The sequence below is a fragment of the Caretta caretta genome, chromosome 4 (genome assembly GCF_965140235.1).
Source record: "Caretta caretta isolate rCarCar2 chromosome 4, rCarCar1.hap1, whole genome shotgun sequence".
Classification (NCBI taxonomy): Eukaryota; Metazoa; Chordata; order Testudines; family Cheloniidae; genus Caretta; species Caretta caretta.
Window position 1 is genome coordinate 27,899,701 of NC_134209.1, and position 18,725 is coordinate 27,918,425.

The window sequence follows — 18,725 nt, forward strand, 5'->3', positions numbered from 1 at the left end:
AAGCTTATTCTTACCAGCTCAGGTTAAAAACTTCTCCAAAGTACAAACTCTGCCTTGTCCTTGAACTGTATGTGCCACCATCAAGCGTTTTAAACAAAGAACAGGGAAAGAGACCACTTCCCCCAAAATATCCCCGCAACCCCTACACCCCCTTTCCTGCAGAAAGCTTGATAAAAATCCTCACCAATCTGTACAGGTGAACACAGACCCAAACCCTTGGATCTTAAGAACAATGAAAAATCAATCAGGTTCTTAAAAGAAGCATTTTAATTAAAGAAAAGGTAAAAGAATTACCTCTGTAAAATCAGGATAGTAAATACCTTACAGGGTAATCAGATTCAAAACAGAGAATCCCTCTAGGCAAAACCTTAAGTTACAAAAAGACACAAAACCAGGAATATACGTTCCCTCCAACACAGCTTATTTTACCAGCCATTAAACAAAAGGAAATCTAACGCATTTCTAGCTAGATTACTTACTAATTTAACAGGAGTTGTAAGGCTGCATTCCTGATCTGTTCCCAGCAAAAGCATCACACAGACAGACAAACCCTTTGTCCCCCACCTCCAGATTTGAAAGTATCTTGTCCCCTCACTGGTCATTTTGGGGCAGGTGCCAGCAAGGTTATCTTAGCTTCTTAACCCTTTACAGGTGAAAGGGTTTTGCCTCTGGCCAGGAGGGATTTTATAGCACTGTATACAGAAAGGTGGTTACCCTTCCCTTTATATTTATGACAATACCATAGAAAAGGGAGCTGTCATTTTAAAATCTCTGGTTCCAATGAGCCCAACTCAGAATTTTGCTATCTTTTCAAGAGCAGGAATGTTGTAAGCACCATCCCTAAACAGAGAGGAGGGTGATCACGTAAGGCAGTTAGTTGCTAACTGGTTACCCTGCAGTCGGAGTCTCTAGCTCCATTAATTCTTTCCTGTTTTTTTATGTCCCCCAGTCATTTTCCTTCACAAGTACCTCTAACATGGACATATACCAACCTGCTGCATTGTGATTAACAAAGCAGGACCCCAAATTTCAGTGTCTTAAAATTGGAAACTTCTTAGATACACTTTGCCTTCATTTTTTTCATACAATGTAAGGAGAGCCAGTCTCTGTCCCTGCTTCATGCTTAAGGACATACTTTAAATAGCTGGACTAGGCAAGTTCCTGGGAGCTCATGGGAGATACCCATTGTCCGGAAAATACTACTTTAAAACACAGAACTTTATGATGATTATGTTAACATTTGCTTAACCGAACCATGTCAGGTGTGTGAACCTGAATTCCCCTTCCTCCCAATTCTGGGGATGAGGAGAGAAGCGTGACATGCCAAAGCTGTTTATCTTTCCTGCTGTTCTCTCTCATACGTCTGAAAAATGCCACGAGTATTAAAACAAAAAAGTAATTTCTTTGAAAATAATTAAAATGGAGACAGGAAAAATTCATGAGCTATGATCTCATGTACGTACCAATTCCTTAGTCTGGATTAAATTCCTATGGTTTATTATAATGCCATGGGAAAAAAACCATAAAGTAAGCTGCTGAGGCAACAACAACGGTAGTGGGAGGGACATGGGCATAATCTAGTTACAGGAGCACAGTGCTGAGAACCTGGGATTCTAATCCAGGCTCTGACATTGAACCCTTTGTAGCCCTGGACACATCATTTAACTTCTTTGCCTCCATGTCCTCACCTGTACAATGGGGCTAATAGTGCTTTCCTATTCATTATATAGTACTCTTCAGAGGGTGTTATAAAGATTAATGACATTGGTAAAGTGTTTTGAGGTTGAAAAGCACTATCCAAGTTCTAAATATCACTAATTGTTACCTCCATAATGATAATTATTTAATAAAGAATGTTTAAAAATAATATACGTTTCATTTTTAAACATCTCACACTGATTTACATGTTGACATTACAAGCCTTATCTCCATGCTCCCTTGCATTTGTACTATCCCTTGTTTCATATTCATCTGGTTGAAATTGTAAAACCAGTGTTTGTCTGGTGGTGTCTCTTATGATGTTCCACAAAAAATATAAATCACAATAAAAGGTTGTGTGCTTCAGATGAGATTCTTTTATTTTTTATCTCTTGCACTCTCATGGGAAATCATAGAAAAGCAGCTGGAGGAGGTTTGATGAAAAAGAAATCTGACTATAATATAGGATGTACAATTCACAGATGTGAATAAGCTAAAAATGAACCTTCTAAAGAAAACCACAATTACTAAAATGTGATATAAATTACTTTATTAAAAATGTGCACATATAAAAATATCACAACATTAAAGAAAACAATGAGGGCTGTATTTCCAGTTTTTAAATTGCTTTTCTAAAGAAAACCACAATTACCAAACTGATATAAATTTTATTTAAAATATGCAAATATTAAAAAGTCACTATAAACAGGGTTGGCTGTGTTGCTGGTTTTTAAGAACGGTCCTGAAAAGCATGTCAGGCTAAAAAAAGAAATTTTATTACTTGTTTTTCAAAACTTTAGACTGTTACAACTAAGAACTTTACAAACCTAATTTATGTTTCATAATTTACGCTGTCTGTTTACTTCCATCTGAATTTGGAGAATGAATATTTTAAGTTGAACACAAATTATCTGGTTTCATTGCAATTTTTAAACAAAATGTCATAACTATATTTCAGTGATTTGTATGTTTTTGATGGTTTTTTAAAAAACAAAATCGAAATTTGGTTCCTTATTTACCTGATTGTATCACTTAAATCGCAAACGGAAAATACAGTAATGTGAAACTTTCTTCCTGATATATCTCAAAATAAGCATTCACAGTTTGCATTGTAGCAGGTTGTATGTTTTAAGAAAATTATGTACAAACAAATATCAAAGACAATATCTGTGCTTTAAGTTATATTGCTATTTGTGTTTTGAGATTTATTTATATGAGAATAAATAGTTCCTGAGTAAAGATATAGGAAGAATGCAGTAAGTTTAAGAGAAGGAAAATGGCTTTGAAAGGTTGCCAAGAGAAGAGGACTCCAGCTGTCATTTACCTCTGCTGGCCCAAAGAATCTTAAGAGATCTCCTGAGCTTTATAGATTTGGAGAGGGCTCACATTTCCGACTGGGAGAAATCAGCTGTCTCCTACAGCCACGTTAGTTATTCTGAGCATGATCCAAAGCCCAGTGAAGTTTTATCTTGGACTTCAATGGGCTTTGAGTCAGACCCTCTGTGCCCTCCCTTCCTCATATGTATACAGTTAGTGAAACTATCCGGCCTGATCATAATTCAGGCCCTTGGTAGTGATATCAGGGGACTTCACGAGGAACTGTGAATATGCTCAGTGAAGTTGTTTAGAGGTAACTTCTTCCCAAACTGATAACATTCGTGAGCCAGGGAAGCAGGTTAAAAGGAGATCATAGTTATCCTGAAAAATCAGTAAAGCAGAGAGAAAAATTTTTATCAGAGTGAAAATCCACACCCCTGAGTGATGCAGTTATACTGACCTAACTCCCCCTGGAGACAGCACTGTGTCTACAGGAGTGTTTCTTGGGGAGGTGGAGTACCTATGTCAATGGGAGAAGCTCTCTTGTTGACATAGGAGGTATTGTCTTCACTAAGCACTACAGTGGCACCGCTGCACTTGTAAGCGTAGAAAAGCCTTAAGCTTTTTTCCCCTCACTCTGTTTCCCTCCTTCCATTTAGATAATCCTTCCTTTCTTAGTCTTCCTTTTGCTTGTTTTCTCCATCCCTTACTCCCAAGATAACAAACAGTTGAATAGTGCAGCTGGGCTTTGGACATCCCTTAATGCACAAAAAAGTCAGACGCTCATTACCTGCAGTAACTATTGGCAGCTTTCCCATGATTGTCTCCTGCTCTCCCATCATCTGTGGGCATTAAAGGAACAGTGCGAGTAAAAACACTGGGGGGGATACATTTTAAAAGAGCCCTCATGAACCTCATCTGCTCTCAGTAAAAGAGGCCGCTATAACAATTGTGCTTAAATTTATATAACCTAGAAGATGAGGGAATATCTAAGTCTTTGGCTGGCAGATCTGCAGACACAATATAATCAGCTCCTGTGACAGAAGTGTGCTGAGTAGAGAAGGACTTGCTGCTAAATGGACCACTGGGGGCCCAAGAGAGGAAGGAAACAACCTTCCCAAAACGTGGGGAAAAATGTTCTTGCAGGTTTACATCAATATGGTTCATATACACAGTACACAATATGCATTTATGCCCTCTCTTCCCCCAGCTTTTGCTGTTGCTGCCACCTCAGCAGATTTGCAGCAAGTTTGCCAGAGTTAATGCTTACTACAAAAACGTGACCCTCTAGTATCAAACTTGAGTTTTAGCCACTATGCACCTGCAACCGTCCTGTGAGGATGTGTTCAACATTTAAATGCAAGCAATAGCTTTTGCATTTTTTATTACATAAAATCCATATGAAAAGGCTGGAAGGCCAAGAGCACTCCCAGGATGGAGGGGTTTCTTAGTAAGTGCTGGCAATGTTTTGTTGTCCACCATCCTTAAGACATGACCATTCAACTGAACAGACCTGCATGGAGAGAGGTTGTTGGGTTAGTTATGTTTTGTGGACCACCTAACACAAAGCTCACTTGGTGTGACTGGAAGAAAGAAGGAAAGTGCTGACATTAAGGCAGATTTATGTTGCTTTAAGGTAGTTAAACCACTTATACCCCCATCCTTACAGACTGACAAGTGTACAGGATACTGGCAGCATGTCTACTAGATGTATTAAGCTGCCTGCAAGCTACATGTATTTATAATACATGATATATACACACACATTTATGTGGGGTAACTTTAATGAAAACTGAAAAGTAAAAGTTTTTTGTTGTTGAACTGTTCACAATCACAAGTTGGGTGGAGAATGTACTTTGAAAAGCACAGATAAGCTTCTGTTTCTCTTGAAACTGTTAATACACCACTGACACCCAAAGAGGTGCACTCAGACCAGATGATCACAGTGACCTTAGAATCTAAGGAGGTAGATCCTTACCATTTTTATGTGTAAAAAATATTAATTATCGCTGTTAAATACAGAGGGCCTGATTCTAATCTTACTAAAACCAGTGTAAATTAAGAGTAACTACTCTGAAATCATCACAGATAAACCTGTGTTCAAAACCGTTCTGAGATTAGAATCAAACCTAAAATATTGAACCTGGATACAGGCAGCCTTTTGATTCATACATTTTTGTGATGTTCCATCACTCCCGTGTTCCATATTAAATGCAGAAACAGATCATCAATAATAGTCATTACATGTCTGCTGAGCTATCATATCAATAACATTTATCAACAGTGCCTGGTGTTAAGAGACCAAATTTTATAAGTAAGCACTTACAAAAAAAAAACCAAACATAAAAGTAACTAGTTTTTAATCCTAAAAAATTGAAAATAGAGACCTGTTTTTATAGCTCATCTACATGATAGTGAGGGTACAATTTACAATAAAAGAAAATGTATTCTCACCTGGAAAGTATGTCCTGTTCCCCATGAGGTAATAAAAGGTATTCATCTATATGCTTATTAGATAAGTTATGGGGCAACTGCACATGTTTGGTGACATTATAGAGGTTTAAAAGAAACAGAGTAACATCCCCTTCTTTGTACATTGGGCTGAAAGGGAAGAAGAGAAAAGCACATTAACAGTCACATATTAAAAATAAATTATAGTACTTGAAAGGAATTGTATTCACAATTGGGCAGATCACATTCCCTCTTCACCAGAACAATTGTGGTTCCTCTGCCCAGGGAGAGGATAAATCGCCAAACTCCATGTGTGTGTCTGTGCCCTCTGTGCACCAAGAGAGATGAACTGCTCACCGTGTCCCAGAATACAGGGAGACACTGGGGATGGGCTGCTGAATCTGCAGCTATGTCTACACCAATAGCCCCAGTGCCTTAGCCACAAAGGGAGCAACATGGAGGACAAGGAGATGACGTAAAAGTTTGCACCTGCAAGTATACTGTTCTCATTTCCTTAGAATTAGTTCTATGGAGGGTAACTCCTTCCAGAGGCAGGATATTGCAGTGGATGGACCCAATGGTGGTGATATTTTTGTAGTATAGCAGCACCTAAAAGTACCAGCTGAAATAAGGGCCCCATTGTGCTAGGCACTGTACACACACACACACAGAAGCAGCCCCGGCCCCAGAGAGTTTACAGATTGAACAGGCAAGATAGACCAAAAGGGTGGAGGGGGGAGGAAATATCCCTATTTTACAGATGGGAAACTGAGGCACAGTGAGATTTGGTGACTTCCCAAAGTCACACAGAATGTCTGGAGCAGAGCAAAGAATAAAACTCAGATTTCCTGAGTTCCAGCCCAGGGCTTTAACCACATCATCATCTATACCTTCTCATATAATTCACTATAGCAATTCTTATGGACCTAGTTGTTGAAAGTTTCATAAGAGACTCCTGAATGTTTTTCTAGAACTCCCCTCCCCATTCTACGTGTTACACTGTGTAATGGCCGATCAATTGCAGGGCCTGATCCAAAGCCCCGTTTAGCCTGTCAGAATGTTTCCATTGGTTACAATGGGCTCATTGTGCATTAGGGCCTCTGTTTTTACTGTATTCATTTGTTCCTGGATGTTGTGTTAAAATGCTTACTTGTGGTTATTCGTGCAATGAAGGTACACTCGAAGCCTCTTCGGATCTGCTCCTTTCAGGCCAACTTTCAGTACCTTGGTACCGACCAGTTTTTTGTACAGCAGAGAAAGCCAATAATCCTGTGTTGCATATAAAACAAAACATTTTTCCATATGGCAAACAAGGTATTCTAGATAAGAGGCAAATTACACTCAGACACTAGAATACAATATCACCATGCTCTGTATTAAGGGTGTCCAAAATGTGACTCTAACAAGGTCCAAATGATAATGAGCCAGGAGCTTGAGGGCTACATCCAATATGCATGTACCAGGGCAGGCTGCAGCCTCTCATTTTTAATACCTAAGTGCAGACTCCTAAAACCACTAGATCCACCATCCAGTGCTGGATATGGAGCCACGCTGGGCTCACAGTCTGCAGTGGCCGTACCACCCGCCCTCCATTAAATTGAAGAACTTGGCAAGTCACATTCATCACTTACACTGTATGTTCTCATTGTACATTCACTCTGCTGCCACCCTCAGGTTGTTGGGAGTGTGAATACTCTAACATGCTGATGACATAGAATGACTAAAAACCCGGTAACTGCACCTGCTCGTGCAGCTTAGAGCGAACGCAGTATATGGTGAGGGACTTTTTTGTTTAATTAAGAGAGCTTTTCTGCTCTCTTTTGCGATGTCTGTCATATCAAATTTGTTCAAGTTCACAACAAATAATGTGACAAAGAAAAATCCTGTCTCCGCTTTGCTGAGTGTAGAAGGTATAGTTAGAGCTATTTTGCTCTCCTCTCTTCATAGGTGGATACCGGAGTCCTTCAAGTGGGAGATGCAGGTCTTGATCCTGCACGATGATAAGCACCTTCTGCAGAGTGCCGAGTGCCCTAACCTTCAACTGAAATCAACAGGAGTTGAGCTGCTCTCAGTACTTCACTGGTATGGACCCTCAATTAGTTCTAACTGTGCCCTGTTTAACTTGACCCTTTGAACCGCTAACTCTTTTCCAATAAAGCGGTTTTATAAACATCAAGGGATTGATTCTGAACTCGGGATTGATTCTGAACTCGTTCAACTGAGAGAGTCAGGAGTAACTCCACTAAGTCACTGTAATTATCCTAATGCAAAAATGCTGAGAGAGCAGGATCAGGGCCCCATGTCTTTATATTGCTGCACTGTCCCTTTTTCTAACTTGGTTTGTTTTTTTAAGAGGAGATAGAATACATTGCAACTCTCTTTCTGCTAGAATAGCTCTGTAGTTCTAACATCAGGAGAAACATGGACTTTAGATAAGCTTGGTAAAAATGGCTTGGGAAACACATGGGGAAAAGACAAGTTCAATTTTAGCAGACTCGTTTCTTTCCCCATAACCATATTTATGAGGACCATGTGGAGGCTAACTGGTTCCAAAATGAGCCTGTTATAGAAGCTCTCTTTATTTTTAAATTTCCTCTGGATCCTGAAAGGTATTTGCCCTACAGAACAAAGGCTGCTATATAGAAAAAAATCTAAATTTTCAGATGAGTGATTCACCAGCAAACCCAGGGAACTGGCTTTATTTATAGTCATATACATTTCCCACTATCTACTCTAGATTAAAGAAAACCAGAAAGAATACCAACTCTCAAATCCCCCCACAGCCCTGTCCCATGGGGACATCTTACAATGAGCAGGATGCATAAAACAGCATCATACTTATATACACCAGTTTCCATTATAAGCCCTCTTTTCACAAATTTGTAGCAGCCACAACTTGGAAGCAGATTAAGTGTGGAGAAGGTAGGAAAGAAGGATGGGAACGGTTACTCCTCCCCACATCCCTGTATAATTGCCATTAGTACTAATGAGAGTTCTACACTCATAGGAAGTGTAGAACCTTTATAGTTACTCCAAATAAATCTGGCTCCTTATGTTATAAGGAAATGAAAAAGTGTATTCGTTTCTGTTGCTTTTTTATCTCAACAATTAGGACTAACAGCTTTGTTCTTAAAAATAACATTCTTATGCTATTAGCTCATAACATAAATAACTAAGTTGAAACATCTCAAATCATTAACACCTGAAAATCATTTACCACTCTTTAGAGAAAACCCCAAACTAAAGCAAGGACTCCTCAGAAGACTTGGGTAAGTTTGTATCTAGATAGAACATTGTGGCTTAGGTCCATCTCTGCTGCTCAAGCACATAATTTTTCCCTTATTTTTCTTTAGCTATTGTGTTCTTAGACTGCATGTGATCCATATTCAGAACTTAATTGATTTTAGATACATGGGTACTGTGAGAGAATGTAACTTTGTGATCACACCTACACGCCACTGTGATCAATTTTGTACAAGGCATGCCTTGTAAGGTATCATTTGAAAACTCACAATTTGCTGGTCAGTATAGTCCTGATAAAATATGTGTGGGAGTTCCCTCTATGATGTTATTAACACATGTTCCACAGCCCTACCCAAACAGAGCTTGGCAAACAGGTCTGTCCTAAACAAAGGAATGTGTGCTCTGCTTAATTTGCATTTAAGTAGTAAACAGAGTCATCAAGCAGGAAGGGAAACAAAGGAAGCTCAATCAGGTGAGAAAAAGCCAGCAGGAAACATCCCTCCACATAGATTCTGTCTCCTAGTGCTCAGCTGGAAATGTTTTTCAAGAGACGGACTGAAACTATAAAAAGGAGGGACAAAGACCCCAAGGCACCACTCTCTTTCCCTGCTCATCACATTCACTGTACCTGAAGGGACAAAGAAAGCAATCGTTAGACTCTGGGGGGAGGGTTCCCATCCCACAGTTTGGTCAGTAAGACTGTGGTAAGCAACGTTTCTTCAAACGTTGCTTTAATCTTATATAGGTAGTTAAATTAGGTGTTAGTCGTATCTTTATTTTTCTTGTAACCATTTCTGACTTTTATACCTTATTACTTGTACTCACTTAAAATTTCTCTCTTTGTAGTTAATAAACTTGTTTTATTGGTTTATCTAATCCAGTGTGTTTAAATTGAAGTGGCTGGGTAACTCCACTTGGGGTGACAAGTTGCGTGCATATTATTCTCTTAAATGAACAACCAACTTAATATAATTTGTACTGTCGAGGAGAGGGCTGGGCAGTGCAGGACATACACTTCTGGGGGGGAAATCTGGGATGGGGTTGTGCTGGGGTCACCTTACAGCATAACCAAGGCTAGTGAGAGCCAGAGTGCAACTCAAGTGTGGCTGGCAAGCTACAGTTACATACATACACTCAGGGTGTGGCTTGCATGCTAGAAGGCTGGTTGTGAGTGGCCCAGGTGGGAGCTACTTCAGCAAGGCATTGTAAGGCACCCAAGGCTGCAAGGCAGGGGTGACACACCTGCTCATTAGTCTGGATTGTACCCTGGTACGTGACAGGAACCTACATGTGAGTCTCTTTAAGGAGGTAAAAATAGCTGGCATCTCTTTCCACCTCACGTTTAACCAGAATACAAATATATACGGTATGTATGATTATTATTAAGGCAATGCTATTGTATACGCACAGGCAACGGTTCAAAATTTGCATCCACCAGGTGATAGGTTCCTGCTCCATAGAACACTTGTCTCATCACCACATCAATACCCATTCTGGCTGACAGTCCTAATTTGTCCAACCACCTGCCAGAGAACAGGAGACAAAAAAAGAAAAATGGTAATACAAACATCCCCAAAATAAACAGGGGAAAAAACTGCTAATCTAAACTGTTAATGCCATCTCTGCTGCCTTGTACATGAAACGAGAATTAAAATAAAATGATAATGCTAAGCACAAAAAAACCATGAAACTAAGTCAAAGTACAGAATGACAGGAGCCTCTCTGAAAATCCATTTCACATTCCATTTGACGAGCTGTCTGATTCTACTGTGCTGTTTCCTTAAACTCTCTTGTCACCATCTTTGTCTTGGGTAAAGAGAGGCGGCCGCCTGTGGAGATTAAAAGGCTCAGCATGTGATTTTGTCCTGAGCAGAAGCAATAAGGTTCAGATGGAGCCTCACGTGAAGAGGTCATCTTGTGCTCTAGCTTTTGACTTTCCTCCGTAAAAAAATTCTCCAGATTTTTTGGTTGCTAAAACGTGAACTATACGTGAACCAATGCAGTTATGTCTGCCTGAGTCTGCAGACTGACTGAAATTAAATTTCTGAGAAAAGCATAAACACTGTCCTTTCATTTCAATGAACCGTTAACATTGAAATCCAGCGGCAATAATTTAAACATCCGTGTGGTGAGTTATTTCACTGTCGGCCAAAAAAAGAAACACAGACAAACATATGGTGAAGATCTGCTCTTTCAGTCGCATCTCATTTTGGCATCACAAGTGGAGGGAGCGCCAGCTACGGATGAAGCTAGGGACAATACCAGAACTTTTTTCCCAGTATGATCTGTGTTAGTATGCGGAGACCTGTAGTTTCGCTGGCCACACCTCCAAACTTACCCATGAAGCAGTGACCCGAAAGAATGCTACGATGGTTGCACCACGGCAGTGGTTCTCAAACTTTTACACTGGTGACCCCTTCCACATAGCAAGCCTCTGAGTGTGACCCCCCCCTTATAAATAAAAAACACTTTTTAATATATTTAACACCATTATAAACGCTGGAGGCAAAGTGGGGTTTGGAGTGGAGGCTGACAGCTCGCGAGCCCCCATGTAATAACCTCGTGACCCCCAGTTTGAGAACCCCTGCACTATGGTCTATAGGCCACACTTATTTTAGCCACCCTTTCTATACAGTGTTAAAAGTCAAGCAAACATTTTCCTGGACAGGACTTAACATAAAAATATGTCTTTGGCTAGATCCCTCACACAGGGAATGTTTTGGGATCAATTTTCTTTGTTCCTGGGGACTAACTTGCATGAGAGTGACCACTTCAGGTCTGCATGCAGAAGTATTATGGGGCTCCAAAGAAAGCCAGTCCTACTCAGACAGGGAAATGTTGCTGACATGCTGGACATTTCATGGTGGTCATTTAACTGAAGGAGTTCCTGAAAAACCCAGAGCCCTACAGAAAAAAAACGAGTACCAATAACTTTGAATACATGTTGTTCTACTTACATAAAGCCGGCAACGTATGTATTAGACAGTCTGGGAGCTCCACCGCCATAGGCTGAACTTGTTTCTCCTAACCACACCTTTTTACCAGGTACAGTTCCATCAACAATCTAGAGAATGTTGTGTCATTAGGATAAAGAGAAGAAAATAAGTGCATACATGGCTGTGCCTAAATAAATAGTCACAATTATGCGCTTTAGAACTGATCTCTAGAGAGATCATATGACTTTCAGGGCCTCCTAATATGACCATATTTAATGAGGCAAGGCTCCATAAGATTTCTGATTAACAGGAGTAGGGGAAAGAAATAACGTGTTTTTTTTTAAACTCACATATATTAAATAATAGATTCCCAAATCTAAATTAATCAGGACCAGACTCTGCAACCCTTACTCACACGCAGTATCTTACTATGTAAGTAGTCCTGTTGAAATCAGCAGGAGTACTCTGGGAATAAGGTACTACTTAGTGCAAGTAAGGTGGCGGAATCTGGCCATAAATTTCATTTCTGGGGCTATGATGGCATGAACAAATAACTATAAATTCATTTTCATGGTTTATAATATGTTCAATCTTATGCTTAGTAGATACCAAGGCCTTGAGATCAAACGTTGTTGGCATTTTTGATATTTGTTATATTATTTACAATGAATACGGCATCTAAACATTGAGAGTCTTTAGCTGTATCGCTAGCCAACAATTTCTATTCTGGTTCTTATATGCCCATCACCATGGTTGCGGAGTGCACAGACAATTTAACATAACATTGTACCTGAAGAACATCTTTTACTGCTGTAATAAAGGTTTCCAGCACTTCAGGGCTCAAGAAATCCTCTCTGGTAGCGCTTCGTCCATTTACGTAGTAACTGAAAAGTTAAGAGACACCCCAAGCAAGCAAAAATAAATGACGCAGCCAAGGTTACACTGCCTCTCTTACAAATTACTTCTCCCCATTCACACAGAACCTGAATGTCCTAAAATATTCCAGCAACACTCCCAACTGTAGATGAGTTCTGTATCAAAATCACTTTTCTATGTTAGTTGCTGGCTCTATTATTAAGGCAGACTTTTTGCATATAGTGAAATATTATTTGTCTATCTAATTAACTTAGGGGGTTCATTTATGTAGAGTTGTATTAATTAGTTTCTTTATTTTACAAACCTTAATCAAAAAGGTTTTTTTGAAGTGTATTACATTTTAAAAATACATTACAGCTCTATAATATTATGTGATAATGACCTGGGATCTTGAACAATATAGACCCAGAGTCAGGAAAGCATCTCTATTCAGGAAAGCACTTAAGCATGTGTTTAAGTCCTATTGGTGACAAGGAGACCTAGGAACATGCTTAAAGTTATGCACATTCTTAAGTGCTTTCCTAAATTAGGGTCCTATTTTATAAAGCTTTGCCCATATGTCAACACTTAAAAACAACATCACTAGAACACATACATGGGAACTGGCAATTCAGATAATATTTCTATGATTTGCACATTGGGTTGGGTCCCAAGGAGAGTTAAGACTATCAGGGGCACATTGTCAAACGTGAATGGGAATTTAACCATGCAGCTGAAGTTGTATTAATGGTAATCGTGTGGGTAATTCTCAGAGTGGAAAAAGTTAGTCTTCAGCCTGAAGGGGTTTTGTTTACACTAAACTTGAACAGGCACAAGTAATGAAGAAAAATGCAGAATGTAAAGCACCAACCCATGTTGCCTAAGGTTCCTGTTACCATCCCTATTTACACACTACATTGGTGGCATTAGTTTGTGCTCTTGGTGATGGTTTCCGGAATTTTCTCTAGACTAGTTTCTCTCTGAGTGGGCTGAATTCTCAGTAAAATGGAAAGGAGTACTTGTGGCACCATGTACTGCATCCGATGGAGTGAGCTGTAGCTCACGAAAGCTTATGCTCAAATAAATTTGTTAGTCTCTAAGGTGCCACAAGTCCTCCTGTTCTTTTTGTGGATACAGACCAACATGGCTGCTACTCTGAAACCTGAATTCTCAGTCGCACTCACACAGCACGACTGACTTTAACGAGGCAAACTGGTGCAACAGAGAATATGGCTCAGTTCCAGCACAGATCTCCTACCTACCGGGATGTTTAAAATGGTTGATGACCATGAGGACAGTGAAGCGATAAGCTAATATATGCTCCTTTTGTGGCAAGGTAGGGCAGGCCAATTTGACTTGGTCCCTAGGTCTCACTGTCTCTAATGACAGACCTCCCCATGGCCGGCGGGAGAGAGGAGCTGCCGCCGAATTACCGCTGCTGCGGGACATGGACTGCCGCCCCTTTCTAGCTGCCGCCCCAAGCACCTGCTTGGAACGCTGGTGCGGCCCTGCTCTCCAGAGCCTCAGCAACAGCTGGACAGGAGCATCCTTTGGCACCCCAGGGCACTCAAACTCAGGTAGACCACCTGGGTCTTATCCTCAGGGATATGGCTCTCCCCTTTCCTCTCCCTCAGACTTATTATCTCTACTAGCCAAAGCCTGTGTGGCAGCCAAGGGGCAGCTGGATCATGCTTCCACTGGGGCAACAGACAAACTTCCTTGAATTGCAAATGGTGTTTTTGCAATGAACAGCATCCATCCCTAACGCTCCTCTTTCAGTTGTTAAGCGATCTGCATAATTAGTTACCCTGTGACATTACTCTCGTTTCTGACATGGCTGTTTCATCTGGGACAGTTCCTTGTGCTGTTTAGAGTGAACTATTAGCTAGAAAGTGCAAATTACTAATCAAAGGTGAGTAAGACTCTCTCTTCCTCCTCCTTTATGCCAGCAAAGCCCCGTTCACCTCCAAGTCGGAAAGTCTATTCTGTTACAAGTTCTGTAGCATTTGTGGAGCTTTGAGACAACCTGGGTTGCTGCTCAGTCTGCATATGCCATCGGCTATGCCTGTCAAAATGCTACATACGCAAAAGCCCAAGAGACCTTGTTTGTTGGAACACCACCCTTTCCTGGTCAGAAAACTCCCTGCATTGCTTTGAAAAATGTACCTGCTATGACTTCTTGGCTCCCTGTTAACAGGATGGAAGGATCTCTCTTGTGATCATTGCACACGTAGGCTTAGTAATCACATGGAGCCCTGTGCACAGCCACAGTGAGTAGACTCTTGGCTATCCTTACATTATAAAATGCTCAGGAATGCCACTACATCTTTCCACCTCTATTGGAGCTGCACAGCCATTGATTGTCAGTGATATGGGGATTGGATAGTAAAACTGGTGTGGCCAAGAGGCCTGTTTGACAATCCTAACATTTTAACAGGTTTCAGAGTAACAGCCGTGTTAGTCTGTATTCGCAAAAAGAAAAGGAGTACTTGTGGCACCTTAGAGACTAACCAATTTATTTGAGCATGAGCTTTCGTGAGCTACAGCTCACTTCATCAGATGCATACCGTGGAAACTGTAGCAGACTTTATATATACAGAGAATATGAAACAATACCTCCTCCCACCCCACTGTCCTGCTGGTAATAGCTTATCTAAAGTGATCATCAGGTGGGCCATTTCCAGCACAAATCCAGGTTTTCTCACCCTCCACCCCCCCACACATATTCACTCTCCTGCTGGTGCTAGCCCATCCAAAGTGACAACTCTTTACATAATCAAGTCGGGCTATTTCCTGCACAAATCCAGGTTTTCTCACATCCCCCCACCCCCATACACACACAAACTCACTCTCCTGCTGGTAATAGCTCATCTAAACTGACCACTCTCCAAGTTTAAATCCAAGTTAAACCAGAACATCTGGGGGGGGGGGGGGGTAGAAAAAAACAAGAGGAAACAGGCTACCTTGCATAATGACTTAGCCACTCCCAGTCTCTATTTAAGCCTAAATTAATAGTATCCAATTTGCAAATGAATTCCAATTCAGCAGTTTCTCGCTGGAGTCTGGATTTGAAGTTTTTTTGTTTTAAGATAGCGACCTTCATGTCTGTGATTGCGTGACCAGAGAGATTGAAGTGTTCTCCGACTGGTTTATGAATGTTATAATTCTTGACATCTGATTTGTGTCCATTTATTCTTTTACGTAGAGACTGTCCAGTTTGACCAATGTACATGGCAGAGGGGCATTGCTGGCACATGATGGCATATATCACATTGGTGGATGTGCAGGTGAACGAGCCTCTGATAGTGTGGCTGATGTTATTAGGCCCTGTGATGGTGTCCCCTGAATAGATATGTGGGCACAATTGGCAACGGGCTTTGTTGCAAGGATAAGTTCCTGGGTTAGTGGTTCTGTTGTGTGGTATGTGGTTGTTGGTGAGTATTTGCTTCAGGTTGCGGGGCTGTCTGTAGGCAAGGACTGGCCTGTCTCCCAAGACTTGTGAGAATGTTGGGTCATCCTTTAGGATAGGTTGTAGATCCTTAATAATGCGTTGGAGGGGTTTTAGTTGGGGGCTGAAGGTGACCGCTAGTGGCGTTCTGTTATTTTCTTTGTTAGGCCTGTCCTGTAGTAGGTAACTTCTGGGAACTCTTCTGGCTCTATCAATCTGTTTCTTTACTTCTGCAGGTGGGTATTGTAGTTGTAAGAAAGCTTGACAGAGATCTTGTAGGTGTTTGTCTCTGTCTGAGGGGTTGGAGCAAATGCGGTTGTATCGCAGAGCTTGGCTGTAGACGATGTAGATCGTGTGGTGTGGTCAGGGTGAAAGCTGGAGGCATGCAGGTAGGAATAGCGGTCAGTAGGTTTCCGGTATAGGGTGGTGTTTATGTGGCCATTGTTTATTAGCACTGTAGTGTCCAGGAAGTGGATCTCTTGTGTGGACTGGACCAGGCTGAGGTTGGTGGTGGGATGGAAATTGTTGAAATCATGGTGGAATTCCTCAAGGGCTTCTTTTCCATGGGTCCAGATGATGAAGATGTCATCAATATAGCGCAAGTAGAGTAGGGGCTTTAGGGGACGAGAGCTGAGGAAGCGTTGTTCTAAATCAGCCATAAAAATGTTGGCATACTGTGGGGCCATGCGGGTACCCATAGCAGTGCCGCTGATCTGAAGGTATACATTGTCCCCAAATGTGAAATAGTTATGGGTAAGGACAAAGTCACAAAGTTCAGCCACCAGGTTAGCCGTGACATTATCGGGGATAGTGTTCTTGACGGCTTGTAGTCCATCTTTGTGTGGAATGTTGGTGTAGAGGGCTTCTACATCCATAGTAGCCAGGATGGTGTTATCAGGAAGATCACCGATGGATTGAAGTTTCCTCAGGAAGTCAGTGGTGTCTCAAAGGTAGCTGGGAGTGCTGGTAGTCTAGGGCCTGAGGAGGGAGTCTACATAGCCAGACAATCCTGCTGTCAGGGTGCCAATGCCTGAGATGATGGGGCGCCCAGGATTTCCAGGTTTATGGATCTTGGGTAGTAGATAGAATATCCCAGGTCGGGGTTCCAGGGGTGTGTCTGTGCGGATTTGATCTTGTGCTTTTTCAGGAAGTTTCTTGAGCAAATGCTGTAGTTGCTTTTGGTAACTCTCAGTGGGATCATAGGGTAATGGCTTGTAGAAACTCGTGTTGGAGAGCTGCCGAGCAGCCTCTTGTTCATATTCCGACCTATTCCGGCAGCTCTCCAACACGAGTTTCTACAAGCCATTACCCTATGATCCCACTGAGAGTTACCAAAAGCAACTACAGCATTTGCTCAAGAAACTTCCTGAAAAAGCACAAGATCAAATCCGCACAGACACACCCCTGGAACCCCGACCTGGGATATTCTATCTACTACCCAAGATCCATAAACCTGGAAATCCTGGGCGCCCCATCATCTCAGGCATTGGCACCCTGACAGCAGGATTGTCTGGCTATGTAGACTCCCTCCTCAGGCCCTAGACTACCAGCACTCCCAGCTACCTTCGAGACACCACTGACTTCCTGAGGAAACTTCAATCCATCGGTGATCTTCCTGATAACACCATCCTGGCTACTATGGATGTAGAAGCCCTCTACACCAACATTCCACACAAAGATGGACTACAAGCCGTCAAGAACACTATCCCCGATAATGTCACGGCTAACCTGGTGGCTGAACTTTGTGACTTTGTCCTTACCCATAACTATTTCACATTTGGGGACAATGTATACCTTCAGATCAGCGGCACTGCTATGGGTACCCGCATGGCCCCACAGTATGCCAACATTTTTATGGCTGATTTAGAACAACGCTTCCTCAGCTCTCGTCCCCTAAAGCCCCTACTCTACTTGCGCTATATTGATGACATCTTCATCATCTGGACCCATGGAAAAGAAGCCCTTGAGGAATTCCACCATGATTTCAACAATTTCCATCCCACCACCAACCTCAGCCTGGTCCAGTCCACACAAGAGATCCACTTCCTGGACACTACAGTGCTAATAAACAATGGCCACATAAACACCACCCTATACCGGAAACCTACTGACCGCTATTCCTACCTGCATGCCTCCAGCTTTCACCCTGACCACACCACACGATCTACATCGTCTACAGCCAAGCTCTGCGATACAACCGCATTTGCTCCAACCCCTCAGACAGAGACAAACACCTACAAGATCTCTGTCAAGCTTTCTTACAACTACAATACCCACCTGCAGAAGTAAAGAAACAGATTGATAGAGCCAGAAGAGTTCCCAGAAGTTACCTACTACAGGACAGGCCTAACAAAGAAAATAACAGAACGCCACTAGCGGTCACCTTCAGCCCCCAACTAAAACCCCTCCAACGCATTATTAAGGATCTACAACCTATCCTAAAGGATGACCCAACATTCTCACAAGTCTTGGGAGACAGGCCAGTCCTTGCCTACAGACAGCCCCGCAACCTGAAGCAAATACTCACCAACAACCACATACCACACAACAGAACCACTAACCCAGGAACTTATCCTTGCAACAAAGCCCGTTGCCAATTGTGCCCACATATCTATTCAGGGGACACCATCACAGGGCCTAATAACATCAGCCACACTATCAGAGGCTCGTTCACCTGCACATCCACCAATGTGATATATGCCATCATGTGCCAGCAATGCCCCTCTGTCATGTACATTGGTCAAACTGGACAGTCTCTACGTAAAAGAATAAATGGA

General features: G+C 41.8%; 1 protein-coding gene and 1 long non-coding RNA gene across 4 annotated transcripts in view; one reads left to right on the forward strand and one right to left on the reverse strand.

Moving 5' to 3' along the window:
• LOC125635768 (uncharacterized) overlaps nucleotides 1–9,579 on the forward strand; it is a 21,161-nt gene extending 11,582 nt beyond the window's left edge. For all 3 annotated transcript variants that reach the window (XR_007356368.2, XR_007356367.2, XR_012668025.1), the window contains exon 3: nucleotides 7,414–9,579. This is a non-coding gene — a long non-coding RNA (uncharacterized LOC125635768). The remainder of the gene's footprint in view (nucleotides 1–7,413) is intronic.
• Nucleotides 2,232–18,725, reverse strand: part of HPSE (heparanase) — a 28,003-nt gene continuing 11,509 nt past the window's right edge. The window contains exons 7-12 of the mRNA XM_048847846.2: nucleotides 12,436–12,529; nucleotides 11,667–11,773; nucleotides 10,118–10,232; nucleotides 6,617–6,735; nucleotides 5,470–5,616; nucleotides 2,232–4,528 (exon numbers count right to left, since the gene is read on the reverse strand). Of these exons, the coding sequence (XP_048703803.1) occupies nucleotides 4,369–4,528; nucleotides 5,470–5,616; nucleotides 6,617–6,735; nucleotides 10,118–10,232; nucleotides 11,667–11,773; nucleotides 12,436–12,529 (742 nt within the window). The 3' untranslated portion in view covers nucleotides 2,232–4,368. The remainder of the gene's footprint in view (nucleotides 4,529–5,469; nucleotides 5,617–6,616; nucleotides 6,736–10,117; nucleotides 10,233–11,666; nucleotides 11,774–12,435; nucleotides 12,530–18,725) is intronic.